At 41.0% G+C, this 16,466-nt stretch overlaps 1 protein-coding gene and 1 long non-coding RNA gene across 2 annotated transcripts; both read left to right on the forward strand.

Moving 5' to 3' along the window:
- The first annotated feature begins 6,460 nt into the window (after positions 1-6,460).
- On the forward strand, positions 6,461-9,586 carry LOC120438161 (tripartite motif-containing protein 16-like). The gene has a single exon (XM_039608594.1). It carries the CDS (start codon positions 6,596-6,598, stop codon positions 8,267-8,269), a length of 1,674 nt encoding a protein of 557 aa, XP_039464528.1. The 5' UTR covers positions 6,461-6,595; the 3' UTR covers positions 8,270-9,586.
- Positions 9,587-10,141: 555 nt separating this feature from the next.
- On the forward strand, positions 10,142-13,456 carry LOC116334263. Its single transcript, XR_004200540.2, has 4 exons — positions 10,142-10,284; positions 12,868-12,957; positions 13,077-13,149; positions 13,222-13,456. It is a non-coding gene; the product is annotated as an uncharacterized LOC116334263 (long non-coding RNA).
- Positions 13,457-16,466: the final 3,010 nt, after the last annotated feature.

The raw sequence follows: 16,466 nt of genomic DNA on the forward strand, positions 1-16,466 counted from the left end.
GAAATCAACTTTTTCCTTCCCACTGTCACCAAGTGTAAAGTAAGGACAGATTATGGTTTCAGCTCTGGCGACTCAATGTCACCGGTTTGCTGATTAATTACCTTTTTTTGCAATAGCTCTCACTGCGTTGCTAAAATTGACTGCTTAGCTTCTGTGAACTGTTTGTGCTGGAATTTTCATTTATGACTGTTAAAAACTCCAATTCCTTTGATCTTCGGGCTGAAAGAAGAACAACACTCAGTGTTTTAATGCTCAATCAACAATCACTTTAATCAATACAATTCTCTTTATTCCATACAAACACTTCGAGCATTACAAGCGTCCGGACGGGAGATGTGGACATAAAAAACTTAAACATCCACATTCTTTCTCTCTCTCAGTGAGCCTAAGTTACAACCTTGGCTTCCTGCTTTTCTCCTCCTGTGTGAGATGAGGGAGAATCTCCCGTGCAGTATGTTCTGGTATCTTTGTAATCAGGAAAGCAAGGCCACGATTCTCTGCAAACAGTATTTCTTCATAAACAGTGTAATTGATTTGCAACAATAAATCAGCAGTGTAGTGTAATACAAATCAGTGGAATAATTTCACAATTTCTAAATCAGAAGTATAATGCAACCTAAAACAGGGTAATGATTCTACAACACAGACATCAACAACCTTTGTCTCTCAAAATAGGTGCCTCCTGATCCCTCTCTATCTCCTGCCTCCTTATCTCGTGTCCTTGCTGCCCACCTCTTCGCACACTGTGTTCTCCCAGCTTTGGCTCACCAACACTGTGTCCCAGTAACGGCAGCATTCTGTCACCTCTGCTTCTCACATGAACCTCTGACCTATTCTCCCAATTCTGTGTGCGCTCTATGTGTGAATGTTTAGTAGCCTGACCTGAATAATGAATATAATGTTTTACTATGGTTCATACAACTAAATCCCTAATACTACGATAATCTATTCTTACATGACTCAAATTCAATGTGTGCATTGCAAATATCCATTTTAGACATGAACAAATGGCAACTAGGATTTTTTTTGTCTTTTACAGAAGCTGCTGATCAGCTCAAACCTCGGAGACCAACTTTAATATCAACAAGAAACCATATCATAATTGGAGTGACAGCAGCCGTAGCTTTAATCTTGGTGTTTTCTTTTCTGTGGGTTGTGTTGAGAAAGAAATTAAGCCAACGACACCTCTATGCTGATGTAGAGATGTTGAGTGTCTCAGAAAAACAAACTGGGACTGACAGGATTCTCTGTGCAGGACCAACTTTGGATCAGAGCGAATCATCAGTCACATCAACAAAATACTCTCAGCTGCTTTAATTACAGGAAGTGATGTGTGCTGTGTAACATGACTTATGTTAATTCAGGCTCCTCTTATCCTGGGATTGAATTCACAGCTGTAATCATTAATGTGGCTGAAGGGAGAGATTATTTCTTACTCTTCTGGTTACTGATGGATGTTGTAGCACAAAGTGCTGCCTTTCATAATCTTTCTGTGTACATATTGTAAATACATATTTATTTTTATGGGTTTGAATTTTTCTGAATTTTCTGTCTATTTTTTTAACTAACTATAACAAACGGTACTGATGATTTACAGAAGATGATATAAGACAACAGAAAACATACCTGGAAATACAAACCAGAGGCAAAATGAAATATTTACCTAAAAACAAACTGAAAATGGTCATCAGAGCCAAGCTTCATTAAATACAAACATTTCTGGTTATGTTGTTTAAAGGTATTTTCTATTGACACCCCGAAAAATCAGACGAGGAGACCATCAGGGAAAGTGATCGGCTTCTTTAAATTCTGATCTCATAAAACTGTCAGACTGCAGCTGTGAGTTCAGACTTTCAGGATTCATTTACAGCTTTATTTTTTAAACACTACAGATTAATCTTGTTATTGTGAATCTGAAACTCTGCTGCATTTACTGATTTTAATCCTGTGTCTTATTCAGCACACAGGATTTGAGTTTTTTCTTCATTTAAGTTTCCACCTTCAGCCTCGTTGTTCTTTCTTTCCAGCTGAGATGGATTTTAGGTGGAAATGAGACAAACGGTTCATGAGCTGCCAGCACGTTACAGTTTTTCTCGATTGCTAAGACACATTCCTGGAAAGCTGATCTCCTTTTCCCCACACTGCGAACACAAAACCCAATTTTCAAGCTACATTCACAAAACCTCTGACTCTTCTTGCAAAACCAAACTTTCACCCCAAAACAGTTCAAAACTGAACTATGCCATCAAATCCTGCCTCAAGTCAATCTAAATTAAATACTCTACTGAGTAGTCACTAAACACTACATAGAAAAAAGGAAAACACAGTGCTCAGGACATGAAGCTGTAGAAATAAATGTTTATTTAGGCTAAATGCATGTTGCAAAACAAAATACCTGGGCATTCCTAACACTTGTACATAGAAAAGAGAATTTGCCAAAAAACAGAAATCCTGTGCATTTACATGTAGCACTTGTACGTAGAAGCACACAAATATAAGTGCATTACTCCGCCACAGCATCATTTCTCCGTACTGGGTCAGGCCACAGGACTTCATCTACATCACAGGCCACATTTTCTCTGGCCAGGCAACGAGGGAAAAAAAAAACCCTGGCATGCCGTATCCAGGCTTGACATGCCTCCACACCCATGTCACCACAGGCCAGTTCCATGGCTTGCAAGAGATTCACCCTGGTGTAAGGTTGGCGTTCATAAACGTTCCACCACCATGCGGAGAAGAATTCTTCAATTGGGTTCAGGAAGGGGGAGTATGGTGGAATCTACTGATGTTTGGTTGTACCCTTAGTCCGGCCTCCTTCATTGTCATACCATGGACAAGGACATGATCAATCACAGTAGCTCTGACTTCATCTGAAATGTGAAAGATTTCATCTCTCACACAAACTCCTTTTTTTGGATGTCTATCCATTGTAGTGCCTCACAAACCAGTGCTCTGGCTTATATGTACCCCACATCATTAGACACAAGTGTGATCAATTTTGAGTTGTTGTGTTCAACCGGTGACACCTGAGCATTACTTGTGTTTGACTTTTGCCACCTGTGCTCACCATTATGCAACACAGGTGCATCACAATGACAATGTGTTGACAAGATGTGTCTGAACAGGTTAAAAGTGCTTATGGTTTTGTCAAAAGAGTGACTGATTCAATAAGTGGGTTCAGGCTAGTGATGGTAAATTCGATTCTTTTTACTGAATCGAGTTTTAATGAGTCACTCACCAAAGTGAATCGAGTTTCTTGAGTCATTTGAGTCACTGAGTCAGTTGACCAGAGAGTGCAAAAATTTATATTTTCACTCAAACTTAATTTGTTTCTCTTTTAATGTAAATCCTACTGCTAAGATGAATGAGTGTAAAAGAAAACTATTTTTTTTAGAGCAAAAAAGAGCAAAAAAAATTCTAAAGGGAACATTTATTTATTTTTATTTTATTTTATTGGTATTTTCCTTAAATGTGTCAAATATATATTTTCTCATCTAAATGTCCACTGAGCTGTGAGCCAGGGGGCGGTAAAGCGCCTTAACATTGGTTGCCAACCAAGAAGAAGAAGAAGCTGTGAGCCAGGAGGGAGGGGCTGAGTGAGTGAGTGATTCGCCTTACGCTATGATTCAGCACAGCAAGGGAGGGGGTGAGCGAGTCAGTGATTCGTTCAACTCGTTTGAGCTGTGAGCCAGGAGGAGGGGTTAGTGAGTCCTGAGTGATTCGCTTATGCTATGATTCAGCACAGCAAGGAGGGGTGAGTAACTCAAATGTGCTGTTAGCATGCTAGCTGAGCGATGCTACTGTGAACCGAGGAGCTATTGTCTTGATGTGAGCTTCTACTCAGGGTTTTTTCTTCCAGTTCAGAGCAGAAATGTTTTTGTTAAGAAACTGGCTGTTGTTTTTTTCCCCACAATTTTAATTATAAGGTAGATATATTTTTACTAATGAAATTAGCTTGCTAACAGCAACAGGGATGAGTCAGTGAGTCAGTTGCGCTTGTGAATCATGATTCACGAGTCAGTAAAGTGATTCTCGAGTATTGAACGATTCGTTCATGAATCGAACATCACTAGTTCAGGCAACTCAGACTTTGGTTCAGACAATAGGGTTTAGTGTTTTAGCAATCGAGAAAAACTGTAAATATCAGTGTCCTGCTGTGCAGTTTATTTATTGTGTTTGACTTTATTGCCTCCATGTGGACTTTTGTGGGAATCAGTTAAGTGGTGAAGCTGAATGATGCCAAATAAATGACAGGTTTAATAAAGGACAGCAGGGGTGATTTTAGGTTTAAACTTTTAGGGGGACTCAGCTGCCAGTCATGCAGTGCCTTGGAATTAGTATCAATGCAATATGCTGTCTGCAAATGTGATCAACCCTTTTCACATTTGCAAACCTCAATTCAGTTGGATGACCAGGGGTGTAATTTTGAATCGAAGGTCTTTGGGGAGATCTGCCGGTGGGTTGGGGTGGAGAAAATGAGGACAACACCGCTCCACCCGAAAAGCGATGGCCTGGTCGAGCAATTCAACCGCATGCTGGCTACCCAGCTCGCCATCCTCCCCAGCCAACACCAGCGTGATTGGCCCTCTGGTCGTGTCAGACTGCAGTCCAGGAGTCCAGCTAATGCAAGCCTGCTGCCTTGATGTTTGGGCGGGAGCTCCGGACACCAGTGGACTTGGTGTTCAGGTCTCCTCCCGAGCCAGAGATTGCTGGAGGACAGGAGATGGACTATTACAGGAAGCTGAGGGAGCGGCTACAGGTGGTCCATGACTGCTCCCACTAGGCCCAGGCCAGCACGGGAGTGCGACAGAAGAGGGCTTACGACACCAGGCACTGAGGGAGAGCCTTTGTGCCTGGAGATAATGTCTGGGTGCACTGCACTTGGGTGTCCCCCAAGCTTTGCAGTCAGTGGCAGGACCCTGCAGAAGTTTTGGCACAGCTATCTGAAGTGGTGTACCGGATCCGCATGCCGGGCCAAAGGCGCATGGTGGTGTTGGGGACTGCTGTGCCCGTACACCACCTCTCACTGCTGTTGTGGGTGAAGGGGCATTCCTAATAAAAGGCTGTGCTCCCTGTAGCTCCCTGTATGGCTAAGGCAGGAATAGCAGGTCCAAACAGAAGTCTCTGTCTCCTCCTTGCCTGAGCTCGCCACAGTATCAATATGCTCGGTTTACAGTGTCCACTGGTGTTGTTTAATGGACCCACCGTCGGCCCCATTTTACAAGCGCTCTTTAAATGACAGGAACTCCGTCACCGTTTATGTTAGAGAGAAAATGCAAACATTTTCTAAAAGAAGAGAAGCTGCGCTTTACGGGGATATTTCGAGAAGACGAGCTTTACGAAACTTTACAGTGCATCATTAGAATGCACAAGCAGTGATGGTCCAAGCACAGGTGAGAATTAATGATGCACGGAGCAGAGAAGCAGGTGTGAATAAGTGCCCCAAAAACGTCTGGAGATTTAAGAAACTAAGTCCCTAGACTCAAAAACTTTTTAATACATATTTAGTATAGTTCATATTTAATATTGATGTTGTGTTACATTTTGTTCCTGTTGAATATTAGTTTTCACTTAACAATAAATCTGGAAAAAAAAAACAGAGTCCATATTTTTTCCACTTTAAACTGTTTTTTCATTGTCCTAACAATACAATAATGTAAACTGACTGCCAGATATTGGAAGCAAAGGTTATTCTGAAAAAAGGGTCAAAAGCATTCACTTATAGTATGATCTGGCCCTTTTACAGCCAAAATTACCAAATAAGTCCGGGCGGCCTGTAAAATACTTATAAATACAGTGTTATACATAAAGTATACATTTGATTCATCAATAAAGGGTTAATATTAATACATACCTGTATTTAGCCACGTCCCTGCTCAAGATTATTGTTGTGATCAACTCGACCGTAATAACAGAAAAATAATTTTAAAGAAGGAGTCAGAGTTTCTTTTTATTCCTGTCAAACATTTATCACATTTTTGTGGAGCTGAATGTGTTTGAAAACCCTGTAATTTGTTTACTGTCTCATATACCAACTACTACACCTGCTGCACCCTCTCACCTTTGATGGTGTTTGAGGGAGAGAAACAATTGAAGTGAACATAAACTTAAATGCAACACAAGCATCATGTCAGTTGCTGCCTTATCTGTATGTTTAGGATCATTATCCTCCTGCATTGACTAAAACTGAAGGACTATTTGTTAACTTCAGTGAGAACTCTGACATTTCTAAACTCAAGTTTATTTATATAGAAGAAAGTGTTAACAAGCTTAAAAGCTGATGTGAGCAGTAAATAAAAAGGGTTAAACACACAGTATCGCTCTCAAACTGCTCCTCTTCCTGGAGTGAAGCACAGCCTGATAACCCTCCCTCTTCTTCCTCCTCTTAAACACAGCACCTCCTCTCTGTCCACCTGTTTCCTCGTTCCCTCCCCTTCAGATCTGCACTTTGAAGATGGGTGTAACCAACATGTGGTGACGTGTAAGAGCTGACAGGCTCCATTCACTGCAGAAATATGTTGTTGAGATCAGAGCTCAGACTAGTTTCAGTTATAAGGAAGAGAAACTCACGCAGTCACTGACACTCAGAGGAGAAATGGCACAGAAAGGAGTTCAGCTGGACCGAGAAACCTTCTCTTGTTCCATCTGTTTGGATCTACTGAAGGATCCGGTGACTACAGCCTGTGGACACAGCTACTGCATGAACTGTATTAAAGGTTTCTGGGATGAAGAGGACAGGAAGGGAATCCACAGCTGCCCTCAGTGCAGGAAGACTTTCACACCGAGGCCTGTCCTGGAGAAAAACGTCATGTTTGCAGCTTTAGTGGAGCAGCTGAAGAAGACTGGACTCCAAGCTGCTCCAGCTGATCACTGCTATGCTGGACCTGAAGATGTGGCCTGTGATGTCTGCACTGGGAGGAAGCTGAAAGCCATCAAGTCCTGTTTATCTTGTCCAGCCTCTTACTGTGAGAAACACCTCCAACCTCACTATGATGCAGCTCCATTAAAGAAACACAAGCTGGTGGCCCCCTCCAAGAAGCTCCAGGAGAACATCTGCTCTCGTCATGATGAGGTGATGAAGATTTTCTGTCGTACTGATCAGCAGAGTATCTGTTATCTCTGCACAATGGATGAACATAAAGGCCATGAAACAGTCCCAGCTGCAGCAGAAAGGACTGAGAAGCAGAAGGAGCTCGAGGTGAGACGACTAAACATCCAGCAGAGAATCCAGGAGCGAGAGAAAGATGTGAAGCTGCTTCAACAGGAGGTGGAGGCCATCAATGGCTCTGCTGATAAAGCAGTGGAGGACAGTGAGAAGATGTTCACTGAGCTGATCCGTCTCATCCAGAAAAGAAGCTCTGATGTGAAGCAGCAGGTCAGATCCCAGCAGGAAACTGAAGTGAGTCGAGTCAAAGAGCTTCAGGAGAAGCTGGAGCAGGAGATCGCTGAGCTGAAGAGGAAAGACGGCGAGCTGGAGCAGCTCTCACACACAGAGGATCACAACCAGTTTCTACACAACTACCCCTCACTGTCAGCACTCAGTGAGTCTACACACTCATCCAGCATCAATATTCGTCCTCTGAGCTACTTTGAGGATGTGACAGCAGCTGTGTCAGAGACCAGAGATAAACTACAGGACATTCTGAGAGAGGAATGGACAAACATCTCACTGACAGTCACTGAAGTGGATGTTTTACTGTCACCAACAGAGCCAAAGACCAGAGCTGGATTCTTAAAATATTCACGTGAAATCACGCTGGATCCAAACACAGCAAACAAATATCTGTTATTATCTGATGGGAACAGAAAAGTAACATTAATGGAAGAACAACAGTTTTATTCTGATCATTCAGACAGATTCACTGAATGTTTACAGGTCCTGAGTAGAGAGAGTCTGACTGGACGTTGTTACTGGGAGGTGGAGTGGAGAGGGGGAGGAGTTGAAGTAGCAGTTGCATACAAGAATATCAGCAGAGCAGGAACAGGCGGTGAATGTGAATTTGGAAACAATGACAAATCTTGGGCATTATATTGGTACCTAGGAAGTTTTAAATTTCAACACAACGATGTCCAAACTGTCCTCTCAGGTCCTCGGTCCTCCAGAGTAGGAGTGTACCTGGATCACAGAGCAGGTATTCTGTCTTTCTACAGCGTCTCTGAAACCATGACTCTCCTCCACAGAGTCCAGACCACATTCACTCAGCCGCTCTATGCTGGAGTTTTTCTTTGGGATGATGGAGACACTGCAGAGTTGATTAAATTCAAATAGAGAAGACAGGTTCATGTTGATCCCTGACCATTATATGTACTTGTGTAGTTTCTAAATGAGGCTTTACATTTTAGAAGCTGAGAAGTTCAGTGGTCCATTGATGTGTGAAAATAATATTGCACTGATTCAAACTGTACTTACATTTATATACCTTACATCAATATAAATCTGAATTTGTTCTTATGGCTGATAATCATGTGAGTTTAAATGATACTACTCTTCATATTCAGCATGTTTGAAATCTGTCATCAGTCTGGTTAGTGGTTTTATTCTGTAGTTGCTGTAGTGGGTTGTCAAATGCAACAATATATTGGAGCTGCAGTGATTCATCAGTTAGTCAATGATTAGAGAATTGATTGTTTTATCATTATTTTAGTCACATTTAAAGCTGGTTCTAGTTTCTGAAATGTGAAGATTGTTGATTTTCTTGATCATATATGATCGTAAACTTAATGTCTTTGAGATTTGAACTTTTAAAATGTAACAAAAATTAAACACTTAATGTTTGACATTTAATATTATTTTTCATGTGAAAAGTTTGATCACACTTGATCATTTATACATTTAAATACAGACACTAAATAACACAGGCCTGTATATTGTGGAGGATAGATATGTTTCATTGCCCTGAGCTGTGTCTGGCAGGCAGAGCGTCTCCACAAATCTGATGCTTCTGATTTGGAGTAAATGAGCTGAGGGAGACACCTGGAATCTCAGCCTGGACACAAAGGGAATAAAATCAGCAGAGTTATACACAAGTGGTGATGTTGAATGATTGGCAAATAAACGTCTGTTTCAATAATGGACAAAACTGGTTCAAATCATTCCTCCAAAGCTTCTTTAGAAACTTGGCTTCAAAGAGGAAAAATGTTTGTTTTGTTTTTTTTTGTTTGTTTGTTTCATGTTTGGACATCTGTTTTATTCAAACTGCTTCACCCAAAGGTTTTCTTCTTCTCTCATACATAAAATATATTTCTTAATCTTAGTAACATGAAAAACGATTTTGTTGTCTTGTTTTAAATGTGTTCTCTAAATGTGCCTTATCCAGTCTGCATCCTGGACCCTGAGCAAATACAAGAATAAACACCAGGCTGAAACGGACACAGCAGGAACTCAGCAACTCAGAGTCAGCATACAGTCAAAGACAAATCAAGGAGGCTGTTCACAAGTCCATAAGTCATAATGACGACCAGTCTGAACTTTTCAGTGTCTGAATGTCAGGTCATGCTGTGGAGTTTCATCTGGGTGGAGACGATGTTGTTATTGTTGCAGGTTTTCTGTATAAATTCCACACAGACGAGTCATAAAAATGTCATTTATATCAACATGGCTTAAACAGTACAAGTGCATTTTTCCTTTACAACAGTGTCCTGCATGTTGAAGAAGAATGATGAGTGAAGCGCAGTTTAAACAAAGTCTTTCACTCATCACACGTGATTTTGAGTTGACAGCTGGTTGCTATAATGAGCGGCCGAGGCTCCGTTTGAACAGGACATCATATAGCTTACATTAACACACATCCTGAGTTTGTTTTGCATCTTTCAGAGACAAACCAACACAGAGAAAATACACGTTGACATAAATTGTCACAACTCGGCTGGTAGTCGTGTGGAGGTGAAAAGGAGGATCCAAAAGCAGACAGTGGCGGAGATGCAGGTGGGTTTATTTACAGTGCACAATAACCAAGGAGTGGGCAGAACCGAACAAAAACCTAAACTGGGAAAAACTAACACAAAATGGAGGACATGGAGCGAGGAGCAGAGAGACACGGAGAAACATGGAATAATGAAGAATACACGGGAGGTTCACAGAGAAACACAGACGACGCAACAAGGAGCACAACCAGAGACGCAGTATAAATACACACAACAGGTAATCAGGAAATAGCACACAGGAGGGGACACAGCTGGAACTAATGGACATAACGAGACACAAACCTACAAAGTAAAACAGGAAACACAGACTGTTTTACACAACCAACTGGGGACACGAGAGAACACAGAGGAGAGACACAGGTAGGGATGATAGAAACACAACTCAAACCCTAAGAACAATTACAAAACAGCAGAAACTGGAAAATAATAACAATAAACTCAAAACGCTGGGTCATAGACCCAGGATCATGACATAAATACTTTATGCTGATATCTAAGTGAATGGGGAAAGCCACAGCCACATGCTGGTCAGGCTTCACTCAACAGTTCACAGCTGCTCCTCACACTGGAAACAAGACGAGCACCTGCTGCTTATTTTACACTTTTATGTGTCTGTAGGAGCTTAATTTACACCACTGTTTTACATAAACTATAAACTGGTAGAACGAACATGTTTCTTTAAACATCGGTTGGACAGATGGACAAACAGAAGCAGAGCAGAGTAGATTGTTTGGGTAGACGTGGAGGACAAATGCTTTTTTATTCATGTTTTGCCTGAAAAGTCTGCAGACGTTTTAGTGTCTCATGAAGAATGTGAAGTTTCTCTTCAGCTCATTATCTCTGTAAATAAATAGGCTCCAAATGCAGAAAAAAAAAATCCTCAAATTGCTCTTACTGTGCTGCTTAATGCTACAATTTATACTGGAATTTTTGACGGGATCAGAAATGATCAGCCTCTCTACGGTTGGTTTGGACACAGAGAGATGTCAGACAAATGATGCTGAACACAGAGGAGACCAAAGACAAAGTGCATGACTGTGGTGAAAGAGGACATGCAGACTGAGGCAACATGTAAGCAGGTGCTTTCTGAAAAAAGTCAGATAAAGGCTGACCCGAATTTGAACACAAATACAGTTTTTTTTCTTTTTTTTATGAAGTCAAAATTAGTAAGTCATTAATAATTAATAAGTCAAAATTAGCTTTCACCTGAAAAATAACAAACAGCAAAGAGAACAATACTACATTCACACACGCACAAACATGAATCTATTTTATTGGAATTCCAGGTGAAAGACCAATACAAAGTGGTGTACACGTGAGAAGTGGAACGAAAATCAGACATGATTCCAAACATTTTTTAATAATAAATAACTGAAAAGTGGGGTGTGCGTAATTATTCAGCCCCCTTTGGTCTGAGTGCAGTCAGTTGCCCATAGACATTGCCTGATGAGTGCTAATGACTAAATCGAGTGCACCTGTGTGTAATCTAATGTCAGTACAAATACAGCTGCTCTGTGACGGCCTCAGAGGTTGTCTCAGAGAATATTGGGAGCAACAACACCATGAAGTCCAAAGACCACACCAGACAGGTCAGGGATAAAGTTATTGAGAAATTTAAAGCAGGCTTAGGCTACAAAAAGATTTCCCAAGCCTTGAACATCCCACGGAGCACTGTTCAAGCCATCATTCAGAAATGGAAGGAGTATGGCACAACTGTAAATCTACCAAGACAAGGCCGTCCACCTAAACTCACAGGCCGAACAAGGAGAGCGCTGATCAGAAATGCAGCCAAGAGGCCCATGGTGACTCTGGACGAGCTGCAGAGATCTACAGCTCAGGTGGGGGAATCTGTCCATAGGACAACTATTAGTCGTGCACTGCACAAAGTTGGCCTTTATGGAAGAGTGGCAAGAAGAAAGCCATTGTTAACAGAAAACCATAAGAAGTCCCGTTTGCAGTTTTCCACAAGCCATGTGGGGGACACAGCAAACATGTGGAAGAAGGTGCTCTGGTCAGATGAGACCAAAATGGAACTTTTTGGCCAAAATGCAAAACGCTATGTGTGGCGGAAAAACTAACACTGCACATCACTCTGAACACACCATCCCCACTGTCAAATATGGTGGTGGCAGCATCATGCTCTGGGGGTGCTTCTCTTCAGCAGGGACAGGGAAGCTGGTCAGAGTTGATGGGAAGATGGATGGAGCCAAATACAGAGCAATCTTGGAAGAAAACCTCTTGGAGTCTGCAAAAGACTTGAGACTGGGGCGGAGGTTCACCTTCCAGCAGGACAACGACCCTAAACATAAAGCCAGGGCAACAATGGAATGGTTTAAAACAAAACACATCCATGTGTTAGAATGGCCCAGTCAAAGTCCAGATCTAAATCCAATCGAGAATCTGTGGCAAGATCTGAAAACTGCTGTTCACAAACGCTGTCCATCTAACCTGACTGAGCTGGAGCTGTTTTGCAAAGAAGAATGGGCAAGGATTTCAGTCTCTAGATGTGCAAAGCTGGTAGAGACATACCCTAAAACACTGGCAGCTGTAATTGCAGCAAAAGGTGGTTCTACAAAGTATCGACTCAGGGGGCTGAATAATTACGCACACCCCACTTTTCAGTTATTTGTAAAAAATGTTTGGAATCGTATGATTTTCGTTCCACTTGTCATGTGTACACCACTTTGTACTGGTCTTTCACGTGGAATTCCAATAAAATAGATTCATGTTTGTGGCTGTAATGTCACAAAATGTGGAAAAGTTCAAGCCACTGTATTCAAATCTACTCATTTGGTGAAAAATCTGACTTCATTACTCCATTTGGTTATTTTATGAATGCAGATACCAGTATGTAGGCTATAAATGTGTGAAAACAGATGATGAACACTTTTTCTCTTGGCTGTCAGATCTCATATACAGCACATAAATATGTTTCTCTCTCAGAGTTGAATGAGCATGCCCAGCCATACAGAGGGGGTCAGGCCAGGACTGTTTGGGACCGCCCCAAGTACAACAGCTCAGCACATCATTGTGGTAAAGAACAGAGTTCTTGCATGTGTTGCTACAGCACTGCAGACATTTATGAAACTGTGTGATAATCTGGGATGTTGTGGTATCTGCAGTTTGTTTTTCTTCTCCTCTCCTGAGCTCAGGTTGGGTTCTGCTCACTCTGGGGCGGAGTCAGTTTCCAGCACTCGTCAATGGACACCTGCACTCCATCAAGTGGTAATGAAGCCACTGTTTCTCACTTGTTTTCTTAGCTCCTCAGCATTAACCCTGTTTTTCCCTTGTTTGCAGTGCACCGGTCTCTTTACCTGGTTTCTCCAGGGCTCTCTCTGTCACATGGCACCTCTGTATCCAGCATCCTTTAGCAGATCTACCAGGACAGTAAACAGAGGCTGATCCCTATGTGATTAACGTAGGTGAAGCTCTGGGAATATCTGGAAATTTATTTTTCCCCCTGTGGTGAAAACTATACATTTTGCATATCTTTAAAAATAAAATGAGAAACATTATCTTAATGTTTCAAAGAAACGCATAATTTTCTGTGTGTGATTAACCCAGATCCAGGGACTGAATTCACTGGGTGAGATATTCTGTGTCAGACTGGTCTTGTTATTGTTTTTGTTTCTTACACACAGAGGAGTCATAACAATATCATTTACATCAATAATAATTTATTTGGAAACTTATATCAAACAGTGCATTATTCCTTTACAGTACTATTCCTGCACTCTATGTTTCCACAGGACACATATTAATGCATTTCACATGTAAAAATTATGCTTTACATTTTAACTAGTTAATACTCGCTTCAGTTGTTTGTCTCAAAATTGACCTTGGCACTCACCCACGTTGTGTGGCTAATAGCCGTGGCTTTAAGGTGCTGAATTTCACTGACATTCAAAGGTAGTTTTCTCTTCTTGTGCAGATGCCCCTTAAAGTGGGCATGAAACACTACACATAAAAAGGCAAATTTACATTATGGATCCCTGCTCTCAAAAACTGACAAAGATGAATTTAAGAAATAAGTGTAAAGTTAAATTTTTTTAAAACAAGTTTAGCTCCAAGTTGTGCACCAATGGAAAATGTAACTGTTAGCTGTAATGTTCAGGTTTGTAAAACACTTTATAAATGAGGACTGTGTGGAGGAGAGTCTGAGTGACTCAACCAACACTTAAGCGTTTCCTCGCTAAGCCAATAGCAACAACAATATACACAAAAACATGTTTGTGCCCTTTGATAACTATTTATAGTGTGTAATCTTTATCATGGTGTTAACTGTAGTCAGTCTTTCCTGAGTAATGTGATCGTAAAATATAATGATGTAGTTACAGGGTGAGGCTGGAATATTTCTGACATAAAACACAATTAAACACATTTACTTTGAACCTTTGATGCTAACAGCTAACTCACCAGGATAATACATTCAACAGTCAAATACCCGTTGTTGTGTTGTCAGTATAAAAAAAAAAAAAATAAAATAAAATAAAAAACTTCACACAACATCTCACTACCTCTGCATGTGTGTCTTCTTACCTAACAAGGACGGGATTCTCCTGGGAGCTCCACTCTCTCCTGAACACACCTGACAACCACCTGTGAATCACCTGTGAATCATCTGAGACCTGACTTTCAGTCTTTGCCTGAGGGCGTCTGTAAGTGCCAGACGTCTGCTTTCTATTTTTATATACGATTAAGTTCATGTTTGTTTTTGTCATGGATTCGTTACATAATTCATCTTTTCAGGATTAATAAATTTGAAAAAGTATGTTGTGTTTACATAAAGTAATGATATGTCACTGCTTGGGATTAGAATCTAAAGGAGGTGCTTTAGTTTAAGTATTGAAGCGAGATCGATCAACTGTAGACCAGACAACAAACGACGGAGGCACCAGACAAGTGCAATCAAACGATGAGTTTATTGACAACGGAGAACAACCATCAGCATATGGCCTGTTTTGCTCTGACAAAAATACACTGGGTTCTGGTTTTATAGGATAGAGGATCACACCCCCACATACACGTCAATACAGGTCAAAAATACATTGTGTACAGTCATTGTTTACAGACAAGGGTACATCTTGTACATCTCTAATAACTATAAACAGACATATAACTTCTCTTTTTGATAACACCTTCCTTTTAAGGTAATAACTTCAAGCTTCAGGGCCTCTAAGGGCTAATAATTGACCCTCGTCCTCAATCTCTAAGTAGACTGAATTGGCGCAGGTCTCAAATAAGAAGCAGAAGACACTTGGGCCTTCGCTCAGGCCTGCTACTAGATTTATGTGTATTGTAAGCATGCATGCAATTAACCTGCTATGTTCTCATCTTCCTTCAACATGTATCACCTGGACACTCTCACCAGTGAAGCTTAAAACCCTCTTGGATGGAACATCAACTCTAAACAAGCACAGATATGCAATGTGTATAAACTGATCATAACTACACCTGTAAATAGAAAGGTCAATGTGATGACAAACATATTCAATGCAATATGAACCCTGTAAACAATATTACTGATAAAATAATACTGTAGAACATGTTATTAATGCATTTATCATAAGGCAGATTATATGATAGCAATAAAAGAATCTCTAAATCCCAACAGTATGTAAGTGCAAGGGCAGCTGGAAAAGCTGTGTGATTGGAAAGAGGAGAAGCATGGACAGAGAGGTTAGGAGTCTCATGGTTTTCTGACCGTGTGCAGGTAGTTCTGGATAAATGCTCATTTTTTTTTTTTTTTTGGAACTTTCATGCTTATTTAGGAAGGAGTTCATTCACTTTGTAATAAATAAACAATCTTCAAGTCATAATGCAACTGGAAGCATTTCTTTGGAAATCAGGAACACACGTCAGCCATAGACCCTTTTTTTGAACTTGGACTACTGGAAATTACCCTACAGCAGGGGTCCCCAACTCCAGGCCTCGAGGGCCGGTGTCCTGCACTTTTTAGATGTGTCCATGATCCAGCTGATAATATCAACACTTCACAGAGTTCTTTTGATTCCTCAGAGTCATCCGATAGAAGACAAAACACTGCTCAGTAGACCATTTAACACTTTGTTACTTCTAGAAGGGAGATGCGCCCTGCACGACACGCTGCCGGCTGATCTCAAAATAGTGGCGTGTCCCTAACAGTTTTATTACAGAAGCTCTCTCATTCAAGTCTAAACAACAGCATTCCAGTAATTCTCCACAAAAAATGGTTCCCTCTTATCTACATTTTCCCAGGCAAGCATGAGCGAGAGTCCGCAGCTCTCTACTCCCCAAGGACACATGGTCTCATGCCTTTATTTTTCAGGGCTGTGTCCACTTAATACTACACTATATAACTTTTAACACTTATTAGTAAAAAGCATAGCATTATTGTGGCACTGAAAATTATTTATTCCCAACACAACACAGCTGATTCAAATGGCTAAATTACCTCCTCAGCATGTCTTGAAGTTCTCCAGAGGCCTGGTAATGAACTAATTATTTGATTCAAGTGTGTTGACCCAGGGTGAGATCTAAAACCTGCAGGACACCGGCCCTCG

The sequence above is a fragment of the Oreochromis aureus genome, linkage group 3 (assembly GCF_013358895.1).
Source record: "Oreochromis aureus strain Israel breed Guangdong linkage group 3, ZZ_aureus, whole genome shotgun sequence".
Lineage (NCBI taxonomy): Eukaryota > Metazoa > Chordata > Actinopteri > Cichliformes > Cichlidae > Oreochromis > Oreochromis aureus.

Coding starts and splice junctions, on each gene's coding strand:
- LOC120438161 (XM_039608594.1), top strand. CDS start 6,596: ATGGCACAGAAAGGAGTTCAGCTGGACCGAGAAACCTTCTCTTGTTCC.